This window comes from Pyxicephalus adspersus, chromosome 5 (genome assembly GCF_032062135.1).
Source record: "Pyxicephalus adspersus chromosome 5, UCB_Pads_2.0, whole genome shotgun sequence".
In the NCBI taxonomy this organism is placed as follows: domain Eukaryota; kingdom Metazoa; phylum Chordata; class Amphibia; order Anura; family Pyxicephalidae; genus Pyxicephalus; species Pyxicephalus adspersus.
This window is the reverse complement of record NC_092862.1, coordinates 45207253-45223787: the sequence shown is the minus strand read 5'-3', so window position 1 is coordinate 45223787 and position 16535 is coordinate 45207253. Positions and strand designations below refer to the sequence as shown.

At 34.4% G+C, this 16535-nt stretch overlaps 1 protein-coding gene across 3 annotated transcripts in view; it reads right to left on the bottom strand.

Moving 5' to 3' along the window:
• ROCK1 (Rho associated coiled-coil containing protein kinase 1) overlaps positions 1 to 16535 on the bottom strand; it is a 68772-nt gene that overhangs the window by 7040 nt on the left and 45197 nt on the right. For 2 of the 3 annotated variants that reach the window (XM_072411338.1, XM_072411339.1), the window contains exons 15-28: positions 14414 to 14505; positions 13322 to 13568; positions 12237 to 12343; positions 10920 to 11070; positions 10350 to 10510; positions 9107 to 9291; positions 7284 to 7353; positions 6637 to 6740; positions 6012 to 6177; positions 5240 to 5333; positions 4253 to 4338; positions 3002 to 3190; positions 2192 to 2357; positions 307 to 383 (exon numbers count right to left, since the gene is read on the bottom strand). In XM_072411338.1, the coding sequence (XP_072267439.1) occupies positions 307 to 383; positions 2192 to 2357; positions 3002 to 3190; positions 4253 to 4338; positions 5240 to 5333; positions 6012 to 6177; positions 6637 to 6740; positions 7284 to 7353; positions 9107 to 9291; positions 10350 to 10510; positions 10920 to 11070; positions 12237 to 12343; positions 13322 to 13568; positions 14414 to 14505 (1895 nt within the window). Of the gene's footprint in view, positions 1 to 306; positions 384 to 438; positions 781 to 2191; positions 2358 to 3001; positions 3191 to 4252; positions 4339 to 5239; positions 5334 to 6011; positions 6178 to 6636; positions 6741 to 7283; positions 7354 to 9106; positions 9292 to 10349; positions 10511 to 10919; positions 11071 to 12236; positions 12344 to 13321; positions 13569 to 14413; positions 14506 to 16535 lie in introns of those variants that run through there. The other variant, XM_072411340.1, reaches the window with a different exon arrangement.

Genomic DNA, 16535 nt, shown 5'->3' with positions numbered 1-16535 from the left:
GCCCCCGACGGAGAAGCGCCCCGCCATCACAGCGGGATCGTGAGATCGCCGCTGGAGCGCGGGGATAAGGTAAGAGGGACCCTCAAAGGTACCCCGAGTGTGACTCGGGATTACTGCTTTTTGCAATTTTTTCCACCCCGAGTCACACTCGAGAATACCGCTAGGGGGGTTAAAGTGACTCCTTCGAACTGGAAGCTTTTGAGTAGCTAGATGTAACGGCATCTAAATATTGCCATTTGTGTTTGCAATTCCTTCGTAATTAAGCCTGTAAAGAACACTTTTCAAAATACTTCACTGATCACAAACCTGTTTCTTCCATCCATGCCTTTTAATGTTCCCTCTGTTGGGTATAGAAAGCCAGCCTTCAATTCTTGATTCGGATTCTAAAAACAGATGACATGCTAGTTAGTCACTTGTTTAAGTCACCATGCAGCCAGAGCTTTGTGCAAGAGACTGGAACATGCAGAATGGGAACGCATTGCAAAAAGGACAGCAGAGATGTACACTGGACTCTCAAACACTTCATGCCCACAAGCAGATAAAGAACTTGCATAAAGTGATGCAAGTTGAACATGAAGAGTGTTTCAAAACCAAGGCAAATATAAAAGGCAAAAGTAAAAAAAAATACAAGCGCAACTGAATTTAATATCAGAAATTAAATCGGAAAGCAGAAAGTGCATCAAGCTTTTGGAAAAGCTGGCCACTGGTAACAGGCAGTTCCATTTACTCACAGAAGACAAGAATAGGAGAGAAAGAAATAAGGAATGCAGGTAGACTCAACTAAACGGAGAATAAGAGAAACAGTTTATTTAGTGCGTAGAATAGCTCCATTTGTATTTAAAACTTGTTCTGTGTTGGAGCTAAGCATACTATCTTTATCAGGTACCAAATGTCTAGTTTTGCTAATTACTGAATCCCAGCATTAACTTTATTAGGTAACTATCAAAACCCTCCCCTTTCCCAAAATACGCACTGCAAAGACACACACACACCTACGAAATGATGGTCCAGCAACACCACTGAATGCTAACAAAATGAAACAGAAAATACTGAAACACTAGTAAGTGGCATTAACACACAGACTTCTTTTCGGTATGAACAAACACGTGAAAGAATAAAGGTGCTTTTCTTATCTATTAAGCTGTTGCTTAATGATAAGAAACATGAATTTCTCAAGGTGTTGCTTTAAAAGATTTACCTCAGCTAATTTATAATAAAAACAAATTTTACTTTAGAAGTAAAAAGTCTTGACAGATCATTTAATGGGTCGAAACATCATTAAGCTGGGTTAAAAATTCTGCCTTAATAAATGAGAAGGTCATTTGTCTATTCAACTATTTGCAGAGACAGTATTTGTGTTAAACCTTTCAGCTTAAACTTATATCAAACTGGGTGAAATATTACGGAAGGTAAGCACTTTACCAATGACATGGTACACCTTCATATAACTGCACTGTTCTTTCAATCTAGAAAGGACAACTCTTGAAAATTGAAATCCCAATAAACAATCATCTATTTTTGTGAAATTTTTAATATTTTTTTACAAATACAACATGATTTGGGTGTTAGTCAAACCCACCCTATCTAGGTCTTTAAATAAACTGTTTTGTATTTAAAACATATAGGTTATGTGCATGTGATCAATAAAGCTGACTTTATTTTATTATCTAAAAATTACCTCCTTTTATTGAGGTGGCTGCAATGACATTGGTAAAACATCTGATGGCTGACATCAAAAATGTGGCCGGGGGGGACAATAAAACTGTCTGGAGATTGGATTAAAGCTAAATAGTATATACATATCCTACCACTATAATTTCTATATCAGAATGATTCCCCTATGACCAGCTAAGCTTCCAGTCTCCAAATTATTTTCCACACTGGATGCCATGCAGGAAAATAGGTAATCATTTATTCTACAATGGACTGATGGGAGATCTAGAACATGGACTTCAGTAGGCAGCAGTGAAGGGTTAGGACAAGTGTGTCCTCTGGCACACATGCCATTATTAGGGGGATTTCTAAGGTAAAGAAATTATACATTTAAGTCCTACATTAATATTCAACCAATCTCACAAGGATAGAATCTACTGGCTGTCACCTAAAAGTAACTATTCCTTTAAATTAGTACATAAAATCCTCATTGCATACTACAGAAAAAGTATTCCAAAAGTATATTTCCAGTACTTACCCCCTATCATTCCATCTGCTTCATCTGGCTGCAGACTAGCAACACTTGTAGAGTCCATACGAAGCTGTAATTCTGCAAGTCTAGCACGCAGCTGTTCAATGTCACTTTCCTTACTGTCTAGCTGCATCTGAAGCTCATTCTTGTAGCTGCTTTCCTCAGTAAGTTGCTACGAAAGACAAACCAATGTTTTAGTAAATTTTACAGTATAATGTTTTATGTTTTAAAACAGTTAATAAAACTTAAAGTCTTGGTTTACAAATTTATGTTACTATTCCATAAAAGCCAGGAGGTAAATACATCTTTTAGAAAACTCAAAAGATCAAGATTTGGCACTCAAGCTAAAAACAATTACAATCTCCTCTGTTCAAATTAGGTTTAGCTCTGCAAAATCCTACTGGAACAAGCAGGCTCAGGGTCAGAGGTGTCCTCATATTGCTGTTGTTTTCCCCAAATGGGGCACTGGTGTAAAGAAGGATTAGATAGAAGCCTATTTTAACTATAAATCAAATTAAAGCAAAGTAAAAAATACTGCAAGGTTTTGGAATTAATTAAATGTACAGTGTATTTTGCCACAAACTAAAACTGTGCAGCATTAAAAAGAAACCCCAATACATTTGTATTTTTTAGCTCTAACTGTGTGACTACAGCCATAAAACAGATAATTCTCAAGAGCAACAACCCATCCCAAAACGAATCAATCATATACTGATCTGACTTCAGCAGATTTAATTATGATCGGCTGTACTTAAAAATACAGAATAAACCTTCAGATAATAACTCAATCAACATCTACCAATCGCAAGAGATTACCATTAATGTTTCCTCTAATTCCTTCTGGAACTTCTTGGCCATTTGATTGTACTTCTCCTTCTCTTGGTTAAGATCTAACTGCAGCTTCCTGTTCTCTTTCTCTTTCTTTCTCAAGTCTTGGGTATTTGCTTTCTTTCTGTCTAGTTTGAAGTCTTTCCTATTCATAATTTCCGCCAGTTTGTTTACAGCCTGAAAAACAAACATTTACAAATGCATTTCATTAATAATTGATGTTCGTTTATAAGCATGATGAGAAAATGCCTAAAAAAGCAATGATTAGCCTTCCCCACAAGTACAATTTTAAAAATTCCCATATGTGCTACCCTGTGATAGCATAATTACCATACAAAAGCACTAAACTGTTCTTACGTGTAAGTGAGTTGAACTTTCAACTCTGCTTTCAGAACAAAAAAACAATACTCATTTAGTTCAAGTTTTTCATATTGATAGGATTAACTGCATTACAGACCTGTGCTTTATTCTTCCTGGTGTGTAGTGGTTTTCTAAAGTAAACCTATCACTTTGTTTGCCCATTTTTTTTAAATAAATTAAGTCTGTCTATGGTCATATATTTTAGCACAGCTGCCAAAGGACACCTTTATAGCCTATGGTTGCCTTTCAATGGATTCATGATTACTGACTAACCTTGCCTTGTTCTGCACATTGCCCCTGATTCATCAAGCAAAATCGGATTATCGGTCGCGCATTCGTATTAGCGATCCGGAATCGTGCGCGATCGCGCTATTCAACAACCGGAAAAGCTCGCGCACGGAGCCGCGCTTATCCGACAGCTTTTTACTGACTCCGGTTTCCTCCCACATCCCAAAAAAACATGCAGTTAGGTTAATTGGCTTCTCCCTAACAATTGACATATGACTATGGTAGGGACATTAGATTGTGAGCTCCTTTGAGGGACAGTTAGTGACATGACTATGGACTTTGTACAGCGCTGCATAATATGATGGCGCTATATAAATACTGTATAATAATAATAATAGTCCAGTGAAGCTCTGAGTTTATATAGGGATTCTTATACTATTCTACACTTCAACAGGCAGACAAGGTGGCAGAGGAATAAGGGCTTTAAGGCAAGTATCACAAGACAAGTTTGGACTATTCAGAAAGCCTGTCAATTTCCCCAAAATTTAAAAAAACGATCAATGATTAACAGAGAAAGTAATGCATGTAAACATCAATAGGTGCAATAAATACTTAAAGATACAATCATTAACACTAAGAAGTATGTGTTACCTGTGTCTTCAGTGTTCTCTCAGTGTTAATATTCTTCTCATACATAATTTTCATGCTGCTAATTTCCTCTTGTTTCATCTTAAATGCTAAGGAAAAAAAAAATGTAAAAGGCGTAACAAATACCTATCATACACTATACAAAGGATTCAATCAAGAGCCAATTAATAATGGCTTCTATGGGCTTCAGCTGCATTTGAAACATTTTTCTGTTAGTTTTTAAAAATACCAATTTTAAAAGTATGCAGACAAAAGCAGAAAAATATGTGAATGAGAGCCAACAAAATACATTAACCTCCCTAGCGGTACATTTCTACATTTCTTTACAGTTTTATAAGTTCAAAAACAGTACATTGTTTTTCATAAAAAATTATTTATGCAATTATGCAATGTTTTTTTCATACTTTTTTCAGATTTCTTTATTATTATTTTTTTTATTTTTAATTGGTACTTATGATCATTTACACAGTAATGATACGGAGACCTAAAATAAGATCCACAGACCAAATATTTTTGTTGCTCCACCTCAGCCTAAATTTCAATCACAGAATGGAAATACAGTTGGCATATTATGACTATTTACTAAGCTGTTGATCTAAAAAAGTCATCCTTTATGGCTCCATTATCAATAAAATATGTTTACTCCATTTTGTATGGGACTGACAATCTCTAAATTTTATGTGCCTGAACCATAAGATACAAACACTTTTGATTATTTAAATGTAAAGGTAATCCTGTTTTGTTCATGCAGTATTACAGGTTTTATCATTTAAATGATTTTTTAGTTTTGTAATTTTAAAGTAACACACAAAAAAGCACTGTAATAGTGGAAACAAAATATAATTTTGATATGACCGATTTCATAGGAGAACAATTCTATTCTATAAAAATATTTAATTCTTAAAATGTCAGTACACCCCAACATGGGAAAAGTGGTAAAAAAGAAAATGAGGACAACCAAAAATTTACTCTTAACCACATATTACCTACCTTCTTCCAGCTCCTTAACCTTCTCAATTAGATCAGAATTTTCCTTTGTTAATGTCTGGACATCTTTGGTTAATGTGGCATTTGTTTCTTCCAGCTGCAAAGACAAACCAAAAATCAGCATAACAAAGCATAAAACAAATGCTATGAACTGGAAATAGGATTTTCATGCAATTTCTATTTGTTTATTCATTTAGGTGACTTATTTTAGCTATAAGCAGAGGTGTGTAAGTCCTCAATAGTGACTTTAATAACAATCACTTTAATTGTGTACAAAAAGAGACAGGATCATTTTTTTAGAAAAAAAACTTCCTATAATGAAAAGCGCAAATATATATAAAGAACTGTGTAGCATAAAGTGTTTATCAGTGGGCCACAGGTATACTACACATATACTAAAAATAACATTAACCCTCCCAGCAGTAATCCCGAGTCTGACTCGGGGTGAATTTTACCTGCAAATAGCGTTGGATGCCTCAGTACGGGCGGGTGTTTCCGCGGGAAATTCAATGGATTCAATACAAAATAGCTGTCTGTATTGAGTTCAATACAAAGACATTTTCATATATATATATATATATATATATATATATATATATATATATATATTGTGTTTTATTATTTTTTTATTTAAAGTTTATTTTTAAATTTATTAAATATTGGACATATTTTTGTGGGTTATGCCTAGGAATTATTGCCTACAATGCTCAGACGGTCTTTTCTTCTTTATATTGCAAGGTATATAAGAGTACAGTACAAAAATTGATAGGGATACCTTGCGTATGGTATGGTCTTTCTCTACAACATCTTGTCTGACTCTTGAAGACAGTTTCTTGTTCTCTTGGGACAGCTCAAAGCACTGCTCTTCTAGAAGCCCTCTAGCAAGCTGTTCCGATTCTGCTTTTGTTACTGCCAGATCCAGTTGTGCAGCAATTGTTTCTCTATGGTACAAGAGTAATGCTTATTTATTGTACAAAAAGAATTACTTTTGAGTATTAGGCGTTCATTACCAAAGAATACACAAGAAAAGGGAAAATATTGGTGCATAAGTCTGGGAAAACATGGGCCAATGTTTTGAAGCAATGTCTATCCATTGCTCTTATAAAAGTATTATTATTATTATTACACTCAAATTTGTAAAGACTATTCCAGTATGAAAAGAAAAACTGGGCTGTGCTTCAGAAGTCCTATCAAAACATGTAAATCAAATTATTTGATTTTGAAAAATAAGTATAACCCAACATCAACTCAAATATTTAATTGCTGATTGATGAAATTTCTTTTTGCATTTCTACACATGAATTATCGCAACAGTGTCTGTTAAGAGTTGCCTGAATTAACCAATATAAAAGAAAGAACTCTAAAAGGTTAATAAAACTGTTTATGAATAAAAATCATACTTCTCATTCTGAAATTCCAATAATTTCTTCTCAAAATCCTGACTTAGCTTTGTCTTTTCTTCAACCTCTTCCTTTAGTTCTTTCACCTGTGTTTTATACAGCGTCTGTGAGAAAACAAGGGGATATTTTGCAATGGATTAATTTTCATTGATTAAATCTAGGCCTAGAGTTGTAAGTGAAGACTCATCTAATATAGAAATAGTGAAACCGCAAGTTAAATAGGTGAAAGAGAAATAACTCTACAATTGCAATTAATATGATCAGAAACAATATACCAAGTTGCCTGGGCAAGCCTAAAGATAGGACAGTTCAAGAATGTTTAACATGCAGGCTCAGAAAATAAACAAAATTCTTGTGGCAGTAATCTTATATGATCATAGATATCAAAATTTAGAGGGGGTTTGCTTTCCCATTGCAATGATCACCAATGACAAGACAAGGGCACAAAGGAATAATGGGATAAAAGGTTCATTTTTTTATCAAATGTTCCCATTTCATTCTTCTGCAATATTTTAGGAATCATCAGTAAATGCTAACAAGCCCACATTTATAGACAATAAAAGTAGTCAGGTTCCCATGATCAGTTTTTGCTGTGAGTGCATATTTAAAATTACCTCCACTCGGGCAACTGGTAAATAAATACTTACTGAAAAATATTGCTCAGCTTCCAACTGATCCTGCAGTTCCCTCATTTGACCTTCATTTCCTCTATATTGCCTGCCAAAGAAAAAATCAATGAGCCTCCTATTATTTTATACCATTTTAACAAACTACCCAAAAAATATTTTTTCAAGTAGGAACATAGGATAATTTCAACAAAACACCTATTTATGAAATGTAATGGCTCCAACCAAGTTACAGCAACGATAAATCCTTTGCTAATGTACACAAATGTGTAATTTTACATCAAGTTACATCTTTACAGATTTCAAATAAAAGTTTTTAAATGAAAATAGAAAAGATCAGTAGAGAATTGACCAAAAAAGCAGGTTGTATCACATAACATGTAAACCTGTAATCCTATTAATACCTGGAAATGTAGGTGGGCATAGGGGCGGCTCTATTTTTGCCTTGCATACACAGCTTTTGTGACACTAAGCAAAGATTACCCTTAACTGCTCCTTAACACAAAACATGGATGTAGGTGGACTCACTGAGAGGAATGCATTTTTTAAGGACTAATATATTACGTCACCAACTACTTAAGGGGTGTAGAGTGGTTTAACACAATTTATAAAATGAAAAATGTAAACTGTATTTTTTTTTTACTATTTAAATGGAGATTAAATTGTATTGTTTGCATTCTTTCACAGTTCTGAAGCTGGACATACACTATGCATCTCTATTTGATTTATGAAAGGTAATATGAGGTCAAACCTAAACAATTGATTCAAATTAGTGTAAAGTTAAGCTGGCTCTTGCACTACAAAGTTGATAGGTGACCCAAAGCATATTGTACAAGGGGATTGCTTAGTGCATGATCAGCTTTAGAAATGCCAACATCTATAAAATGTGAAAACCTTGGTAACTGAAACTAATTCAAAAGGGATGGTTTAGGCAGACATAAGTTAATCTATAGCCAGCAAGACAAGTAAAAGGAAGATTGTGGCATGTCTTCTAGATATATCTTTGTATATTATCTGTATATTTTTAAAAGGCAGTCCCAGAAAATATATGGTTGTTGGAAAATCTTAACCTTAGGAGGGGACAAAGTGTCATACTTAGTAAATAAAGGTGATGAAACTGGAGTCAGTGAGTTGGACATCTTAAGATTTTAAAATAATGCATTCACTTTTCAGTTAAGGGGTTAAGTTATACCACAGATTTTCTGTATGTACAGAACAAATGTAACATTGTCACCACATAAGACAAGAAACTGACTACTCTAGTTGTGGAGTTAAGAAGTACCATCAGCAAAACACACCTATGAAACATACAGTATTATCACAATCTGGAAGTACATAGTATGACGTCATTCAAAACAATTAATAACGATTACTCAATCCGTAGTTGGCGCCGCTCTTATTAAAGAAAGACTTTATGTAAGCTGGACAATAGAACAGATGGGATTAAAAAGAATGAAAAATGAATAACAAAAATAGGGAAAGCTGGCACATTTTTTAACCTTTTGCCAAGAATGTCCATGCTTATTGAGGCAACGTCCAGGCATACATACTGCAATACATGCCAAGAATGCAAGTCATTAGCTGAATTGTACTGCTCTCTTCTAGACTTTATGTCCCCAGCTATCAAAACACAGCGCTCAAAAAAACCTCTAATTGTCAGCTAAACCTGCCAAGACCACATGATAGGTGGGACAAGCCTTTCCTTCCCCCATAAACCCTTTCACTTCTCAGCTTACACTTCCCAATGAGCTCTATAGAATGGTCATGTAAACAAAGTTAAATCTATTTATATTATAGAAAACAGTGTAATTAGAGGAAAATATATAGACATAAAATATACATACTTTGTTAACTGAACAAGCTCAAATTCTAGCAACCTCTTTGCTTCCAACAACGTATTTATTTCCTGCTTCATCTGTTTCTCTGATCCCTTCAAATTATCAGCTTCAAACGCTTGCACCTTCAGCTCATTCTGTGTCATTATCCTCCTCTTCGTCTCCTGTTCGAGTTGCAGTGTCAGCTGTTTCACCTAAAAGAACAAACCCAGAGATCGCTTTCAACATGAAATCATTAGACCATGGTACGTATAAGGAACTTTTTTGCCCCCCCAATTTTAAAGCTGAACTTCAGGGACTCAGATTAGTAAACAATTATTTGGTTTACAGCATATGTAGTTTTCAGCAAAATCATTTGTAATTCTATCAGCCAGTGCTGAAAATCAGGCAGCCCTTTTAGACAGCAAACACTGAAATTAAGCAATACAGGCAGGGCCAGGACCTGACCTAGCCCTTAACTTGGAAATAAAGGGTAAGCACCACATTGACAAAGAAATCCCTCTACAAGCATGAATATACAGTCAGACTGACATTAGGTTAAGGGAGCAGTGCATTTCCCTTCCCAGGCTATTTATAGTGCAGATTCTATGCAGTCGAGTTTTAGTGGGGCTGACCACATGGCTTTTACGTGGTAAATTGTGAGTGCTTGTCCATCATTACTGTACTCTAGGAGTATGCATTTATCTCTAAATGAACAAAATAACTGTCATTGGATTTTATGTATTATTTTGCCCGATTTCAATTCTACTTAATACACCATCCCTAAAAGAGTTCAAATATGGTATCCAAAAATATCAAAATATGGGACTTTAACCGCAGTTAATTATTATAAAACTGGCACATTTTATTTACATAATTTTAAAAGAAGTTTATACATGCCTCTTCCTATATAGCTATTCAGGGGCACTTTGCATGTCATTGCACTTTGTTACTTTATCTTCTCATTTGCCTAGTGAATAAATAAGCATCTCTCGCTCATCTAAATTGAGAAGCTAAATGTTTCCTGGACATAAGCTGAATGATCACTTAATATGGTTATCAATGATAATTTCATCACTGTATATGCTGCAACAAAAAGCTACAAGTATTATTGAACTATGTAAAAGGTACTCAACACAAGTTCACTCATTTTAAATAGCCACATTAGAAACTTTTTGGTAATGATGTAATGTACGATTGCTTGATATGGCCAGCAATACCACTTTTTGTTTTTTAATTGTCCACTATGCTGGGTACAGATAGACATGGTTACCTCTTCCTCCAACCTTTCTTTTTGCTGACTGAGGTGCTCTATTTTTTGATGTGCTTGTTTGAGATCAAAATCCAGCATTGAACACTGCTTCTCTATCTCCACTCTTCGGTTCTCCGCTTTCTCTTTTGCTGCCCTTTCTGCCTTCACTTTCTTTTCCATCTCTAAAATTCAGGACAAAAAAATAATAATTTAGAATGGTTTTATCAACATTAGGCATGTACAATTAAACCTTTACAGATGTTAATAGAAGATACAGACCAATCTGTCAATGATAAACACTGGATAGTAGAATAATCCAAAAGAAGAACCCATAACACACACACACACACATTATAAACATATCCAATGTACCCACTGCAATATCAATGAAAAGATGAAAAAACACAACATGCACAGCAGCAGTTACAGCTTTACAATTAACAAAGGTTTTTAACTTCTCCACCTATTCCAAAGTTATACTGGTTTGCATTAAGTTTCACTTTATAAGAATCTCACATATTGCAGTATCAAAAAAAGAGGCTACAGTCCTGGGATTAATTAGGTGGTTAACTACCAGCCAAAGATACTCACCACACATAGCAACAGACTTTTCCTCTTCAAATGACTGATGTCTGTCACTAAGCCGTGTCTTTGTCACTTTATGTTCATTGATCTCCAGGTCTAACTGCTGCTGCAAAGTTTTTAATTGGTAGTTTAACTCAATTTCAAAATTATTTTTTTCCTGTTGAAAGGTAAAGTGTACAAGGGTTATTACATTCAAATAGTTGTCTCCAACAAATAAAAGTGAGTTTAAAACAACAACTAGAATAGAAAGAACAACAGAATATATATTAATCAAATGTTTTATTAGTGATCAGGGTCTGGTTAGACTTCATAAATTGCTGCATTACACACCTAACATATCTGATTGAATGCAACTGACAACCTACTTATTATGCTTAACTATTGTAGAATATTCTGGCACTGTAAAACATACCTCCAAAAGTTAAAAGATATTGTTTTAATTATTGACTTATTTTGCTCAAGCAGGAAAAAATAATGGAATCAAAACAATAAAATTAGTATGTTACATATGGCTTTTCTGTATGTAAATCCCATTTCTTTTACCCGATTTCTTACAGTTACGTCATAACCACTGGCTCTGATTGCCAGTTTCTATTTTTCAGGCATATTGCTTTGCATTTTCTGTCTTAAAGCTTTGATGTCTTACTTGGTCTATCTGTATGTTTCCCTTTTCTATTGAGTGTTTTGTACTTACCCTAAATTTTTCAAAATATTAATCCTTTCCATTGTTTCAACTGACAAGCTCTGTTATTTCCTATCAAGTTCAACAGAATATTAAGGTTTGCAAGCACTCTGTTAACTGCCCAATTTAGGTTTTTGCAGTTGTTTTAGAAATACAAATTACTAGGTGGATCCATAATAATATTTTATAATTGATGATTGATTTCATCACTTTTACAATGTCGTTTAATTTATTTGAAGTACGTTTTACAATGCCAGAATGCTGGTAAATAAAATAGTTGTGTGATGATTGTTTATTGCAACAAAGTAAAACATTTAATGAAAATCCTCCAATAGTAACAATACAATATTTTTGCCAGGGGTTATAATAAGAGCTACTAACCATATCTGCCTTTAACGTTGTATGTATGTTGTCACAAAAGCATAGAAGCAAAATCATTCATGTGCTTTTTAGAACCTGATATCACCAGATTACATGATATCCAAAACTAAGGGGATACTTTTTTTTTTAGCACAGCTGATGTATTTTCCAGGTAGCAGATTTTACTTCTTGTTTAGAAGATGTAGTAATTATAAAATTAAGTACCTTTTATATGCAGTACATGGCAGAAACGTAAAAAAAAATCACTTTGAACTACCTACTTTTTCAGAATGGTTTAAGAGGTCTAAAGCCTCTTTCCTGTCCATTTCTGCCCTTTCAAGGTTGTGTTTGAGATGTTTTAGCTCCTCTTGTAGAGATGTCATTCGAGCTGTTTAAAAAAAAAAAAAAAAAAAAAAGACAAAAATGGTTTAAATGACATAAAAGCCTCTTTTCCATCATTAAAAGCATAATTGTAAAAATGAATAATATTCTCCCATTGAAGTTAGTATAGTATGCATTACTATATTATGATCAGGTTTTTTTAAAGATTGTCAGTATTCAAAATAGAACCACGAAAGAGAAAAGCTGTCCATCATTTAAAGCATTTTCATGTATTTAGTTATTTATTTATAAGTTAAGAAAATGTTTTGACAACCACCTACATGGGATTACTCAACAATGTTTGTATAATTTAGCTGTCATAGTAACATCCCAGAAACTGCATAACACTATTACACAATTTTACTATCAGAGCCTTTCAGTCTTCAGCTATTAGCCAACATATACTAAATAAACTTCTCTGTATGCTGCACTCACAATTGAGGGAAGGGGGGGGGCTTTAAAGGTTTTTTAAATTAACTAATTTCTGCAATTCTAAGAATCGCAAAGTAGTAATACTATTTAAACAACACAATACCAGAATGTTTGTAATAGGTTGCAAACAGGTTTCTGATTAAGTGATATTGTTAAAATAAAAAAAACAGTGGTTTATTATTAGCTTCTTGATATCTGCCTAATACTTGACACCTGTCAACTGTTTGCAATGACACAATGAAAACATTCCTCATGATGCTGCATTATGGAAACATTTCACACAGATAAGCAGAGGATGTCAGCATGGAATGTATGAAGTACAGCTGAAGTAGATTTACCAACTCTACCAAGCTATACATGAAATTCATAACTTTTAAGGTCAAAGTTTAGGTTTGGAACCATATTCCAGGAAACCCATGTTTTGAACATAGTTTAAAGCTTGAGGCCCATAAAGATTATGTGTTGAAATGAATTGGGGATTTAGCAAATTAGTTATTTTTTTATATGGTTATATATAGGAGCATATCATTTCTAGAGTTATGATTTTATTTACCTTGCAGGTCTCCAATCATTTCTGAGCCCTGATTTCTGTCCCTCCGTTCACAGTCTAAAGCCGCCTGTAACTGGAAGAAATCTTTTTCCACTTGTAGCTTGGAACTTTCTAATAGTCGACTCCTGTCCTGCAGTTCCCGGTTTAGTGCTTCTAGTTGTGCAATGGTTTTGGTCATCTCATTTTGACTCTTCCTCAGCCTTGCTACTGTGTCAGATTCCGCTCTCAATAAATCATTTGCTTCATCCAACTGGAAAATGACAGAAAATTTAAATATTCAATATACATTATTACAAAAGAAAACTGAAAGCATTAGGAGTGTCTTAACAATGCTTACTGATATGTTAGATTCAACAAGCAACAAATGGAAAAGGAAAACTTTAGCATGATATTAATGAAGATTTCTAGTTATCTGAGGACTACTTCTCACAACTGATATCACTTTGCATTGCAACACATAGTGATAGATTAAAATGCATTGAACAGCTTAGGCAAAAACCCTGTGGGAGCAATCTGTATCCTGAAAAGTTTTTTTTTTTTTTAGTGGTTTACGTTTTTCCTAAACAATCATCTAAAAGGCACTACTGCAGTTCTCAAGTAATCTGGAGAAAAAATAGGTACTTGGGTGCTGCTATACTGAATGTTTAGGGTTTAGGGAAAATAAGTTAAATCTAAGGACTTGTAAATCAAGCTTATCAAGCTTTTTGTCTCATTTAGACTGCCTCCTGTATATTACCCCAGCATTCATCAAAGGGCCGTGCTGTGGCATTAAGAAATTTATGCAAAGCTCTGCTCAATGCTTTCATTTTACATAAAATGCTGTCTTTACATAGATACAGTACAAAGCATGGCAAACCAGTATTGGATCAGTTCATATGATCAGCCGCAAGGTGCCAATTATCAATATTGGTAGCATTTTTAACACTCTACAGGTATTTAACAATTTCAAGTGCTGAAAGAAAGTAGTGAACTTGAAATACAAAGAAAAATATGTTTAACAGAATAACGTTAGCTTGTGCATACTTAACAAACCTGCTGACTATGAAACTCAAAAAAGTACCAGCCTAAAATACAAGAAAAAAAGTAAATACATACCTGCTTTTGCAATTGTGTGATTTTTTCATTTGTGATTTGAGAATTCTGGCTAACTTTCTTAAGATCCTCCAATTGGTCTTTTAAAGTAGACACTGTACATATAATAAAATAAATGGTTACATTATGCACCTATTGTTATATTATTAACAAAAATGCCATTTTCAATGTAGTTACTTAAGGGAACTACTGACTAGATAAAAATGGATATTAAAGTTACATAGTATCAGGTTATGTCTTTTTATACATTGTTAAAAGCACATTTTGTAGTCCATATGCCTATGGTCCCATTTGCCCTTTCTTCTGTTTTTAAGATTTTGACTAAAAGCAGGGACCAGCAGAGGATATAGCAGTATCCATGCAGCTCTAATTCCCCTGTTTATGTTCTATGAATGGAATGCAATATGTACCATCTAACTTACTGATTCGCCGGCGTCCCGCGTCGTCCTTCTCAGCGATGTCCCTCCTCCTTCTTCTGCTCGATGAGTCACCGGGGGCAGTTAATTCAAATCCATTCGTATTGCATTCAATTCAAAATAATTGTATTGAATGCAAATTTATTATTTTGACATGATTTTGTGTTTCAAACTTTATTATACTCATACTATTATATTATACTGTAAAATAAATTTTCTTGAAAAACAATGTAGTGCTTTTAGACATATAAAACCAGACAGAAATGAACCGCCCAGGAGGTTAATAATTTATGTTACATATATACTTTTTTTGTAGATATCATTCAATGTAGGATTACTTGAACTAAACTACAAAACTATGTTGTCATGGCATACGGTCCCAGCTTTAACCGCACAATGTTTTCCAGCAAGGGGAGGGTGTGGAGAATATGATGGTCATTCAAGGTAGCTTAGGGTTTCTAGTCTGAAGTGTTCAATCTAATCTCCAGAGCTCTCCCCACTAAAGCAATCCTGACTGTGCATTACTAGATAAGACTGAAATGCCACTGGCAAAGCCCTCCAAGAAGCCATTTTTCTATAAATTATTAGCAGCTAAAATTGCTCTCATTTTAGTTGGATAGGTTTAAGGGAGTTTGATAAAGAGCCACATAGAAGAGTTTCTGCTAGAAAATATTATTAAAAGTGATAGTGAGCATGGCTTTAAGAAAGACAGAAGTTGTCAAACAAATGTACTCCCTTTTTATGAGGAAGTAAGTAAACAGGTGGACAGTGGAGTAGCAGTTGATATAGTGTACTTGGACTTTGCTAAAGCATTTGACACTGTACCCCACAGATGGTTAATATGCAAGTTAGCGTCGATAGGTTTAGAAAAGTCAATCTGTAAATGGATAGAGAACTGGCTTAAAGATCGCATCCAGAGAGTTGTAATTAATGATTCATACTCTGAATGGTCTAAGGTTTTTAGTGGTGTACCCCAGGGTTCAGTGTTGGGAACTTTACTGTTTAACATCTTTATAAATTATATGGAGTTTGGGATTAAAAGTACCATTTCTGTGTTTGCAGATGACACCAAACTATTAATTGGAATTAAGTTCATACAGGATGTCTATATTCTACAAGCAGACCTGGATGTACTGTTTGATTGGGCAGCCAAGTGGCAAATGACATTTAATATAGATAAATGTAAAATTATGCACTTGGGAGCCAACATGTATGCTTCATACTGTCTAGGGGGAATACAACTGGGGGAATCAGAAAGTGAAAAGGATCTAGGGGTTCTGGTAGATCAAAGACTTAATAACAGCATGCAATGCCAAGCTGCAATACCTAAAGCTAGTAAAGTACTTTCTTGTTGTTGATCCAGGAACATCCGATTGCCTCATGGAACCAGGAAGGAGTTTTTTTTTCCCCTGTTGAAGCAAATTGTACCAGGGTTTTTTTTTTGCCTTCCTCTGGACCAACTGAGTCTTATAGGGTTTTATATCTAGAATATGTTTATTTCCCTAGTGGTTGAAATTGATGTACCTACCTACTATGTAACTATGTAAAAGCATGAAACACACCTCATGGATTCAACTTACCTGGAATCCCTGGTTGGAGTACTGCTCCTCTTGAAAATGTTTCTATTTGGACAGTCCCCCTTCCTCTACATTTTCTGTATTCGTTATTATGTTATACCTTTTCAAATCATTTTTCCTTTTACAAAAATT